The 12,646-nt window shown below is 36.6% G+C and overlaps 1 protein-coding gene across 50 annotated transcripts in view; it reads left to right on the forward strand.

The window, feature by feature from the left end:
* The window catches only part of CLASP2 (cytoplasmic linker associated protein 2), a 148,387-nt gene that overhangs the window by 81,634 nt on the left and 54,107 nt on the right, over window positions 1-12,646 (forward strand). For all 50 annotated transcript variants that reach the window (XM_076330917.1, XM_076330936.1, XM_076330931.1 and 47 more), the window contains 7 exons: window positions 383-475; window positions 1,095-1,240; window positions 2,504-2,639; window positions 5,775-5,845; window positions 7,866-7,925; window positions 9,137-9,214; window positions 9,818-9,985. In XM_076330917.1, coding sequence (XP_076187032.1) covers window positions 383-475; window positions 1,095-1,240; window positions 2,504-2,639; window positions 5,775-5,845; window positions 7,866-7,925; window positions 9,137-9,214; window positions 9,818-9,985 — 752 coding nt within the window. The remainder of the gene's footprint in view (window positions 1-382; window positions 476-1,094; window positions 1,241-2,503; window positions 2,640-5,774; window positions 5,846-7,865; window positions 7,926-9,136; window positions 9,215-9,817; window positions 9,986-12,646) is intronic.

Genomic DNA, 12,646 nt, shown 5'->3' on the forward strand with positions numbered 1-12,646 from the left:
TCGTTGTAATAATGGGTATGAAAATGAAATTGAATTGCAGTAGCATTGCAACAGATTATCTAAAACCTCTGCTCGTATTGAATTATATTTTTTTTAAATGGAGTTAATTCTAGATATGATTAGATCATAACAAAGGTGAAAGGTGAAATCTTGAGGAAAATGTTGATTCTTCAGCTTTTCTTTTAATGAATATTCACTACTCAGTGATAGCCTCAACGATTTGCCTTAAAATGTCCATTTATACCTCTTATACAGTTCTCTGGAACTTTTGGGGCAAGATTTCAGAATTATAATTGTATTTTCAGTCTTCTCAAGCTATTTTCCTTCATTGGGTTACCTGGGATATTAACAGTATAAATTTTCTGGTTTTTTAATACTTCAGATCTATTCTAGTCGAGAACTTGAAGAAACGTTGAACAAAATCAGGGAAATTCTCTCAGATGATAAACATGACTGGGATCAACGAACTAATGCGGTAAACTTTTTATTTCATAAAGCACAGGCAGCTAGATATTTTAAAGTGTTTTTTCTTAAAGTAATTACACTCCAGATAATCAAAGAATTTTTCATTTTAATTTTTAAACATTGAATTTCCATATACCAAATAAGTTTGAGCAAGTATTTTAAAAAGGCCGAAATACCTTTATGCTGACATTTAAGTGGAAGCTTTTCTAAAAGCCATTGTGTATGTTTCAGTTAGCATTTATGCAAAATTACATATTTTGCAGGTAAACTGCTAGCGTTAGTACCTCTTATGTGTGGCTATGGTAAGTTCCACTTGCAGGATTAAAATGTTTGTGTGTATGTAGCATTTATATTTTTTACCAGGTTTATGGCATCTTAGTGCTTGGGAACAGGTGTGTGAACAGAGTTATGTGTTTGTATATTTGTAGACTGGGATCTGAGACTTTTTTGCTCTAGAATTTAAGTAATAGATTTTTTTTTTTACAGTTTTTTAAATTACTACCATATATTTCAAAATGATGCTTTGCTTTAAAGACATGCCTACGTACATTGTTGCAATGAAGTTGTTACTTTTTTATTTTGAAATGCATATTGGTAGTTTCCTAAACTAAATACCTTAAATTTTTTAGCTGAAGAAAGTTCGGTCATTGCTTGTTGCTGGAGCTGCACAGTATGATGGATTTTTCCAGCATTTACGGTTGTTGGATGGTGCTTTCAAGCTGTCAGCCAAGGATCTCAGATCCCAGGTGGTTAGAGAAGCATGCATTACTGTAGCGTAAGTATAGCTTATGTGCGTTTGTGTACATTGCTAGATTTTAGCATGAATTCAACTTAAAAATGCTTTATCAGTGTTGCAGGAAAGATTGCCTTGTTGGACTGCTGTACACTATGACTGATAGAGTCAAGTCAGCATCTGAAGCCGTAGAGAAAAAGAAACATGTAAAGGAATTTGTTCTTTTAGGCGATATACATGGTTGATAATCCTGTAACATTGTATGTGAAGAACAAGTTACCATCATTACACTGAGTACTTAGTGCAAGTTAATACAAACTGCTGTAAGTACTACTATAATATTGGGGGCTAGTCTTAGGAGCACTTATACTTGGGTGATTGGCACAGGACTTTACTGTGACTACTCGTAATAACAAAGTGAGCTGCCCTGTAGTGTTTTGAGCCCTTCTGCTTGACTGTTGAATTGTCTGAGATGCAACTTAAAAAGATAAAACCCAAGTGGAAGCTTCAGTAAAACACTGTATTTTCGGTGAGGTAATATCTTTCACGTCCATGATAATTTTAGAAGCTGTGGCTTAACGGAAATAAGATCTTCATCCTCATCATCTTGGGCACTCTCATTAAATTCAAGGGGGGGGGAAAGCCTTATTTTTACGCCAGAGCAGTCTTTCCCACTTCCATGTTTTCCATGGCTTTTTTTTTTCCTCTGGAAAGCCATTAATGTAACCACTGATTTTCAGTGGCCATGTGGAACAGATACGCCCTAGAGTTCACCCTTGCTCTTCTGGTTTCCTGATTGAACAGATCTTGGGGACCTGTTGGAGCATACAACTGTCCTTGCTAGGGAAACTCAGGCTTTGAGAAAATAATGCTAACTTTTCCTAACCTGAAGTCAGGAGTAGCGTAAAAAGTACTGTGTAAATGTCCTCGTTCTGCATTCAAAAGGGAAAAAATCTTGAACAATAAGTCTAAAATCCTATGGAAATCATATACTCTCAAAGTGTGTTAAAAAGCAGAAATACTATGATACTTTATGTGGATATGAGAATTTTAGCCTTTCAAATTGTGGTATTTGTTTTTCATTATGAAATAAAGTTATTAGTGTTCAACCTTTAATGTGTCTGCCAAGTGACAAAAATGTTGTGCAAGTCCTGCATTTCTAATGAGGCAAGGACTTGGAAGTCATGAAATTAAGAAATTCTGTTGTTTGGAAAGATAAATCTTTAAAATGTACAATGAACTTTGTTATTTTAAGACTAAGAAATTAATTTTTGTTAACAAGTTTTATTTCTTTTTCCTAAATAGCCATCTTTCAACTGTTTTGGGAAACAAGTTTGATCATGGCGCTGAAGCTATTGTGCCTACTCTTTTTAATCTGGTTCCCAACAGCGCCAAAGTGATGGCAACTTCTGGGTGCGCAGCCATTAGATTCATTATTCGGGTAGGTGTTCCTCTCTCACTTTGCTTGCTGGGAATATTCAGGTAGTGGCTCTTAGCAGAGATAATAACAATTCTGAAATACAGGATTATAAATCATTCTTTCATGGAGAAGTAATTTTTCTCACAGATGGACAAATACTATTTATCATTGAAACCAGTTGGCAGCATTACCATTGTAAAGATGGAGGAATAGGTGTGAAAAGCAAGTCTGTTTCCATGATTTTTTTGTAATGTGTTAATTGTAAAAAGGCAAGTGTATTTCAAAGGTTAACTGTGTTTAACTGCCTTTTTGGAGAAGACAAAGTTAAGCTAGTAGTTAAGAGCCTAATAAGATTTTTTTAAAAAACAAAACTATTTCTTTTTACCAAAAAAAAAAAGCATATTAAAAAAAAAAAATGGAACTGTGGAGTTAATGATAAAATATTGATCCACATACGTGGATCAGTTCAGAAAGCACAAGTTCATGGAAGAAGAGCCCAATAGAGATATCCTTGGGTTTAAGTACTTTGAGTCCTTAAAGCTATAGCACATAGAAGAGGGGAATGCTGTATACTAGCTGGTTTTTTTTATTGTCTTTTCCTTACGCATTTGCTACTGACTGGTGTCTGAGGCAAGATATTTAGCTAGATTTTTGGGACTTGTACTGATATTTTTGTGTTTCAGATAGAAGTGGGAGGTTGCCTGTAGTTTCTACATTAAAAGCTGCGGTGTTCTTAATGCTAGGCACTTACTGCTATTCACTGTGATCTCATCCGTGGTTTTAATTTTGTAAGTTGTTGGAAACCTAAGTGGTTTAATCACTCACCCCTTTTATTGCCATCCTCAGTATGTTTTGGAATCTGTACTTATTCTGTCTAACCATGCCTCTGAGAATGTGCTCTGAGACTTCCGCATTACCTTTGCGTCAGCACTTGGGCTAAGAACCATTGGCATTTTTTCCCCAGACTCTTACAATGTACTGTGAGATGGCTAATGGCACAGAGTTGAGAGTGGAGGAAGGAATACACCTTACACAGGATGATTAAAGTTGTAAGAGAAGAATACCATTTGCAGTAGTATTAGACAAGCTCAGGCATGTGAGAAACTAACCCTGTCTTGTTGTTTACAGGAGCTAAATCAAGCACCAGAAAAGCAGCATGAAATAAAAATTCACCGATTACATTAAATTGGCTTTATTGGTTCAGTTCAGTTGAAGACAAGTTGGCTACAGCTGCCCTGATTTTGTTTAAACTTCTGTTATTCTTAGCTGTAACTTAAATCCTAGATTGGAGGCATAGAAGCGAGAAAACCCTATCCATAGTGTTCAAATACCCAACCAATAAATGGCTCATGCAAGGTGTTCTGACAGAAAATTCAGGTTTCAGTGGAAAAAGAAAGAAATAAGTATCAGTCAAACTAAATGCAGTCCCACTCTCCTTTGGACTTCTATCCTTTAGATTAAATGAGATTTGGTCAGGGAGTGTGTGATCAGTTGCATATTTAGAGCCCAAGCCATTACAGCTTTTGGAGTCAGCGTTTTGCTCAAAAACTCCTACCAGAATCCACTGACAGCCAGTTCAGATCCTGGTGCTTTAGTATCTAATTGCTGTGGGAGTGAGTGTACGTAAAAAGAGAGAGGCTGTATTATACCAGTGATCTTGAAGAGCTCCATCTCATATTTGCCCCTTTCTTGGATTTCATATTTCTTCTCCAGATAGTTTTTATGCTGTAGTCTGATTTCTCTTTCTTGACTCCTAGTAAATCAGGAAACCAATTTGGAGGGGAAAAAAAAAAAAAGTGGGGGGAGGGCGTGTCATGATGAGATGGCATTTAGGCGGAAAATCTCTTCCAGAGGGAGGTGGGATTCAGGTTGGGCAATTGAGCTGCAAGGTGGGTTGGGAGGAGGCATGTATCATGACAGCTTCAAAGGGTTAACAGATGAAATGTGCAATCTTAAAGCCAAATGAAGGCAAGCCTGAGGCTTTGATTCCCTTGCAAAAACACTTTCTAGAAATTATAATGTCAGTAGCTCCAAAGACTTGGAACATACAGGTTTCTCCATCTGTAAAAACATTTTATTCTTTCCCCTGATACTGCTTATTGTTCCCTTTCTGGCAGTCATGTGCCACTTTTCAGTTTGAAAACTATGCAAAACACAAACAAAACCCCTAAAACCCTGTTTAAAAGTAGAACAGTACGAACAAATGCAACTGTAAGGCTCGTCCAGATTTTTTGGATTAATTCCCTCCTAATTCTGAAGTTGGCAGTACTCTGAGAGCTGATAATTATATCTCTGCTTTTTTAGTGATTTGTGTGTTTATATCCCACAACAATAACCTAAGGAGAAAGTATGATACGTGAGATACTAAGAATTGTTCAGTACTGTACTTTTTAAGCAGTTTTTTTATAGGCTACAGTTTCACACTGTATTGGGGACTGTTTTAGAAGTTACGTGTTTAATCAAGAAAGGAATAAAGAACTGAAAATGGATTTGTTGAACCATGTTACTCTTACTTGGAATCAAAAGGTTAATACTTTGTGTCTACAGTTAGTTAAGATAAGCTGAAGTAAGGCTGCTTTAATTCTGAATTAAAGTATTGCATTTGGATTTAATGTAGTTTATCTTATCCACTTTAAATGGTAGTTCAAGGGTTTTTTTTTCCCATGAGGATGTGAAGTGTTTCCATATAGATTATATACATAAGCTTGCTTATATTACGTCATGATTTTATTACTTTATTGACATATTTTGCATTAAAAGGAATTTGGTCTTTGTAGCACTAATCGTATTGATTGATCCCTAAAAGAATGCCCATAGTTTCAGATTGATTGATTTGCTTTTTGCTCCATAACTCTGATTTTTAAGACTGCTACATCTATTGCTTTTTTTCTGTGGCAAAACTAAAATAACATCAGCTTGCAACCCCTTTGAGGGGACACTTTATATCTGAGCCTTCGTATATGACTTCTGACAGCTAAATCAAGTCATGTGCTAGCAGCAGTCTCTTATTTAATAGTATTCTACATGTAGTTTCAGTAGGCATTGTAAATGATTGCAATTGTTACTATGTCACTAATTCTTTTTGACTTAATTAATACAGTACAAAATCAGGAATACTTTTGTCATTAACTGCTTTGTCTTTTTTTTTTTCTTCAGCATACCCATGTGCCACGACTCATACCTTTAATAACAAGCAACTGTACCTCAAAATCAGTTGCGGTTAGAAGGTGAGTACATTATAAACAGCAAATTATTAAAGCTGTTGCTTTTTTAAATATGATGATCATATGTTGAAAATAAACATTTGAAGATTTATGGCTGTTAACTCTGAAGACCCAAAACTGTGTTATCCAGTAAACTACAAAAATTTATTTCAGCAAAGTTATATTGGATGATGTTGAGGAATGGTACTTTCTGCCATAGTGGGGGACGTACACTGTATTCTTCTGCAGAATTTATTCTAATTTAAAATGTTCCTAACACTTGTTCAAAAAATACCTTCTGATTTAAAACCAGAAGGAAAAAAAAAAGCTGTAGTTGAATCTGCGTTGCTCAGTCTAATGAGAACAAACAACACAGGTATTGAGAGGCATTGGGAGAGCATGAAACAGATAGGCACGTGTTTGTGAAGAACCAGCCTGAGCCCATTAGTTACCGTTAGGGCCAGACTTGACAGACCTAGTGAGGTTAGCTCTTGTCAAAGTACTACAGCATACTGCATGCAGCGTGTGCCAGCACCTTGCTCTCCTGATGCCAGGAGGACTTCGTAACTTTTGTGCAATGTGGGTTGAATGTGTGGAGCTAGGCTGTCTGATACTGTGCCCAAAATAATAAACCTACCATGCCTGGGGACTGTGGGATTGAGACAGTGGCTGCTACCTTAGATAGGACGTGGTGGATCAATGTGTTGTCATGTTTAACAACTGAGGTGCATCTTCAGCATGTTGCTTTTTCCAAAACCATGATACTTGAACACTTGGATTGGCTCTTGACAAAATTAATTGGTTTCTGACAGAGTGTCATTTTCTGCACAGAATCTCACGAAAGCAGTTAACGCTGTTTCTGGGCCCACGCTAGCCCTGAAAGCAATATAGCTACGTGTATGCAAGAAACAGCTTGAGCATCTGAACTGCTTGCTCTGAATCTGAGCTGTCTTTGCATCCAAAGCAAGTATTATCTTAACCCAGATAATACTGACCTGTCATAACTTCTGGTTTGACTGCAAAACAGTTCACAGGGCTTCAGTACTTCCACTTACCACGGCTTTGCTGAGGAACGTTAGACTGTAGGTGGCTTTGGTACTGCAGTTCACAATTCAGTGAGCCTCAATGAAGGTGGCCAAAATTGCATTGTTTTCATACTGACCTCATTCCTTTGGAACTAGATTGGTTATAATACTGAAAAGCCTTTCAGGGTTTCTTGCCATGTCTTGTAGGTGTCCAAAGGATTTGGGCGGAATAAAAATGAAATCTGTTCCTCCAGAACAGGTCAAAGATGCAACATAACCAGAAAAAGTAATAGTTCTAGACAGTAGAGTCCACTACCTTTTTGAAGACTTGTTATCTACACCTTTGTAATCCGTGTCGCTTTGATTTGTTCACCAGGATCTAGCTTCAGACATATTTTAAAGTATGCCTTTTGCTAAGCTGTCTGCTAAACTGTCATGAATTCTGAATTAATAGTGAATAAGGTTACATAACTTAGTTTGTACAGTGCCAGCAAATCTTCAGGAGTGCTTTCTATATGCGGAGCCCTGTACTAATGGTCTCATGTTCTCCTTTATGCTACATACTCAGTAACGACAGATGAAAGGATGGAAATAGTGTTTGGGACAGAAATACACTGCCATAGAAACATTATGTTGTGACTTAATAGCTGAATTTTTAAAGTATTGATTTTTTTTTAACATTAAGATTTTTATAGTTTGTACAGTTTTTAAACTTTATTGATTTTTGTCTGTTATTTTGGGGCTAAAAACTAACATAGCATATGTGTAATAACACGACAGACAGTTAACTGAACCACATCTATTTTTTTGAAGTTTAGGATTAGTTAGCCTGCATGTTTGCTTTCTATACAGAATATTTTAACTTTGCAATAAGGTGACCAATGTCCTTATTTGACAAATAAAAGTACTTTTATTTTATGTATTTGTTTCCCTCGGGGGAAAGAATAAAGTTACTATTTATTCCGCAAGGACATTAGAGAAATGAGTATTAATTCTAACTTTTTGTTCTGTCTTTTTAGGCGCTCCTTTGAATTTTTAGACCTGTTGTTACAAGAGTGGCAAACACATTCGTTGGAAAGGTATGGCCCAGTATACTTTTTCCCCAGTAATAAACTGCTAATGAATTTTAAGACAGAAATCTTTTCATTTAATCCTTTAATTGGATTATGTTGTTCAGTGTTGGCTGACCTTTCTAGCACAGCAGGTCATGTGGCTCATTCAAGTGCCAGGGAGAGAGAGAGCTGTATGCTCCAGCCTTGACTTCATGTTGCCTCCTCTCCTTACCCTCTGCCTCTTTTCCTATACTGTATGTGAGCAACGTGTACCATGCTTTCTCAGAGTTTCACTAATATCATGTATCCTGTGCAGCAAAGATGCACAGGTAAGCATCTGCCTTTCCTCCTGAAAGGAGGAAATTTGTGTGTTCACCATAGAAGAGGGCAAGTGGGATTAGGCTGGAGGACTTCTTCTGGTGATGGTTATGAGCACACTGTAGCTTCTCTGGGTAGACAGGAAAATAGTACATGCGTCAGCTCTGCAGAATGTGTACTGTAAGCACGGAGTAAGAGCAGAGGGACTATAAGGCCTCCAGAGAAGGCTCTGAAGAGCTCATCCAGCTCCATAGTCACCTTTCAACCCCTCAAGGTACTCCTGAGAAAGAGAGCAATGGGAAGATGACTTTATTTATGTCAGTGTGTATTTGTGTTTAAAAAAAAAAAACCACAAAAAACTCAAAACAACACCCCACCCTCCCAAAAAAACCAAACAAAAAACAAAGCCCCAAACATATTTTGAATTAAAATGTGTTTATCATCACAATTTTTGGTTGTTCTGATGGGGGCTTTGCTGTTCTTTGAGCATGTGTTGAGGTTTAGAACTCATACACCAAAAGCTTTCAGAGGTGAATTTCCAGGAAAGCAAACTTTCTAATCTTAACTTTTTTCTTTTTCTTGCTATTGATGATATAGTAGGAGAAATAGTTTTTCCATTTCAGTAAAGTAGGTGTCTTTAAAAAGGTATTTTTGAATAACTTTTTAAGTGTGATAGGTGGCTGTATGTCTGAAAAGTAGATTATAATTCTTTTAGATTGATGGAGGAAGCTTACCTAAAGCCTTACAGAAGGTGCAATTATGTCATTGGTGTGCTTAAGCGTTTGTTTACTTCATACCTTAGAAAGAACTACTATCTCAGCTGGTTTTTACTTAGAGAAATGTTAATTAAAGGGTAAAACTTTACTACTTAAAATAGAATTTGGAGTAGCAAAATGGCATGAAAAATGTTTTTCTTCTAGGCACGCAGCTGTCTTGGTTGAAACAATCAAGAAGGGCATTCATGATGCTGATGCAGAAGCAAGAGTGGAGGCAAGAAAGTGAGTTTTAACTGCATTTTGCTCTGAAAAATTGTATGTTTTTCATGAGTGAGAGAAGGCTCTAATCAGAGGTGAGTGGCTAACTATGGCTGAAGAGGAGGACACAAGTTAGGCTTAAAATTGATGTTTCTGTTCTCGGAGTCCTGAATTAATATCTAGTTTCTTTTGCAAAAGACATTTTGAAAGTTGAGGCAATTAATACTGTCATGCAGTGTTTGAGGATTCTACTGAAACAGGAGTCATAAAGGTTGATATTGCTGCATAGTCATTCTTCCCTGTGTCGTTCCCCCCCCCAAGTCATTAAACAACTGCAGCACTTGACTAGTGAGTAGGCCAGAAAAGAATGTCTCTTGCTCCCCCACAGAATTGGTAAGTGAATGTGAGAATTTCAGAGGATAGACTGAGTTATTTTGAAAAGATTAATTCAGTCAATGTAGCTGGTTTCTTTTATGATTTGATGAGCAGTATTGTATGCCTTACATATTTTCAGTCTGAGTTCCTTTCTCTCCCATCCCTGGTTCATTCTGTAATCTTCTACTTCCTGGCTCCACACTTCGAAGAAAATACAGAGCAATTATATGTGGTTATTCTCTTGTTTTGCAGGGCTTATCTGGGTCTTAGAAATCACTTCCCTAGTGAAGCCGAGACTCTGTACAATTCTCTTGAGCCGCCCTATCAAAGAAGCCTCCAGACCTACTTGAAGAATTCTGGCAGTATAGCATCTCTCCCTCAGTCAGACAGGTCATCCTCCAGCTCACAGGAGAGCCTCAAGTAAGGGTCACTTAACTGTTTCTGAGCCTATAAACAAATAAAAACTGATTCTCAAAAGCAAATGAGCCAGACTTCTGTGGTGTACAGAAAAGCTGCAATTGTATTTTGTCACTTTTTTTTAAAATAAATATCTTTTATTGTCTTTTGCTATATGACAGTATTACCCCAGCAAGGTGAAAAATAAGGGCAGTCATTAACTGGATTTTAGCAGGCTGTTCTTATTCATATTTCTTCCTTAGCATCCTCTATTACACCAAAGTATCTTCAAGGTTCACATATTGATGTCCAGCATTCTGGTGCAATGAATAAGTCTAGGAAAGAAATAATGGTGTTACTCCTTTTTTATCCTTTTTCACTGGGAAGTATGAGAAAGAGACACTGACAGTGAGATCCATTCAGATCAGAGATCATTTTTTTCCTGTCTTCACAGTATGGAATATGTATTAGCAGTATTTTGCAGCTATGCTAATTACTAGAGGGTGGGTCTGTGCTGCAGTCAGTGGTGTATTAAAATGTATAGACAATCTTGAGCTGAATAGATTAAAGTTTGCTTAGGTACCAATAGCAAAAGAAATCTACTGGCTTGTTCGTAGAAATGTAAAATAGTAGTAGTAGTATGTGGTGATTTTTTCCTTTAAATTCTAGAAAGTTTCCTCAAAGTATTTAAACCTGTTAAGATTTCAATTCAGATGCTTCATTTCCAAAGCCAGAGAACTTGTCTGATCACTTTTGACTTGAAAGAAAAGACTGCTTACAGCATATTGGAAGTTAATTTTTTTCTTTTTTTTTTGGTTGCTGCCTTAAATACCAGAGGCTTTCCCTCTTCTATGTCAAATCTTACCTTTCCTATGATAATTGTAATTATAAAAAACATCTTAAAAATAATTGTCTGTGATGTAGGCTATTGCTAACACTTCATTTGCCACAAACATGTTTATTCAAAGATTAATTACTCTTGTTTAAATTAATCTATATTCCCTATCTGAAAATCAAAGTGCTGTTAATGAGTAACTAGTAATAAAATGTTAAAAACTAAATTACAGAGAAATTAGATCTTAAAATACTCTTAAATCCTCAAGTGTTACTTCCTGTATTGCAAGATACGCAAGTACTGCAGTACAGAAAGGGAGAAGTAAAATAAGAGATGAACAGAAGAGATCGTGATATTGGAAATTAATTAATTTTTAATTGATTTTTTACTAATTTTGCATTTAGATGCATGTTGTTTTCCCTGTGTTACCCAAAATTATATTTCTGGCTTCTAATATAGATGCTGAGTTCTTCCTGTATAGACTAACTTAGGAAATATGGGTATGGTTTTCCTAAAAGTCTGATCCTCCATGATTTTTGACCCTCTGAACTTATAGCTCTTACAGATCATTGATCAAAAATGGTGTTTAAGAGGATGGTGGAATGAGAGAAATGCAGGGACTTGTGCCTACCTATATGAAACCGCTTAAATGAAATGTCAATCACAATAGATCATGCAAGTGTTGAAATTGTAACAGTTGTCTGGGCCTTCTGTTTGGAGCAACTTGTAAGGTCAGGATGCACCCAGGAGCTCTGCCTGGGCCTTCTCGACTTACTTGCAGCAAAATACCTCCAAAACACTAGTTAGTAATGTCAGAAAAGCAGGTATTATAATAAGCTGCAAATACATGATCTTCTGTGAGGAGTTCGGTAACAGTGCTGACCTCTATATTATCATAGAGCACCTGAGCTAGTAACTCAGATAAATACACAGTGATATGCATCTCTTTTCTCTCTGCTTTTTGGTTTAAAATTAGAGGGGGATTATTTTTACTAAAGCTGAGACTCTAGGTTCAGGCTGTAATTTGACTATTGATGAAACAGTCAACTGTTTCGGCAAATACAAACCTTCCCAGTCAGATAAATATTTAGATGGCTAGATATGAATCAATGAATAAAGTATTTTGCTTGCTTCTACTAGTCTTTTGCTTTTCCCTGGTCCCTCTGACTGCATTTTAGCCTTCTGAACCAGACAGAAGGAAGGGCTCACAGTTAAACTTCAGTAGACAGGAAGATTTTGCTTCAGCAACTACACGTTTTTGCAGTAAGAGTAAAAGGAAATGGGGAGAAAACATGGAGGAAAAGACATAAGATTTTTCTCCTTTTATAAATTGTGGGAGCCTCTAACATTCCAACAGGGAAAATTCAGTCTAGCTGTTTTGGAAGTTCCAGCATTTTCCTTTCTAATTTGTAACTTGATTCTTGGGAGATACAGGACTGGAGGAGGGTTATGAATTGTACACCTGTTTTCCTTGCTACTGCAGACACCACTTCACATAATTTCTTTCATAAATCAAGCTTTTTGTGTAGCTCCTGCTAGTTTTGTTTGACAGCTGATTTAGAAGATCAGTCCTGTGGTTAAAACCTTGTACTGACCACCTTAAATGTTTCTGTGACCAAGTCTGGAGTGCCTGAACTTCATGTTAGCAAAGTGTGCCTATTGGTAACCTAAGGATTAATGCTTTGTGATGAAGACGTGATTTTATAAAATACAAAAGATAAGATGATTGTGTTTTCCTTATCATTCTGTATTTAATGTGTTTATCTAAAATATGGTGGGAAAGTTAAAGGGGAGAAAAGAACAGAAGATATTTTTTTTTTTTCCCCTCTCTGTTGTTATTGCCTTTTGGA

The sequence above is a fragment of the Aptenodytes patagonicus genome, chromosome 2, assembly GCF_965638725.1.
Source record: "Aptenodytes patagonicus chromosome 2, bAptPat1.pri.cur, whole genome shotgun sequence".
Lineage (NCBI taxonomy): Eukaryota > Metazoa > Chordata > Aves > Sphenisciformes > Spheniscidae > Aptenodytes > Aptenodytes patagonicus.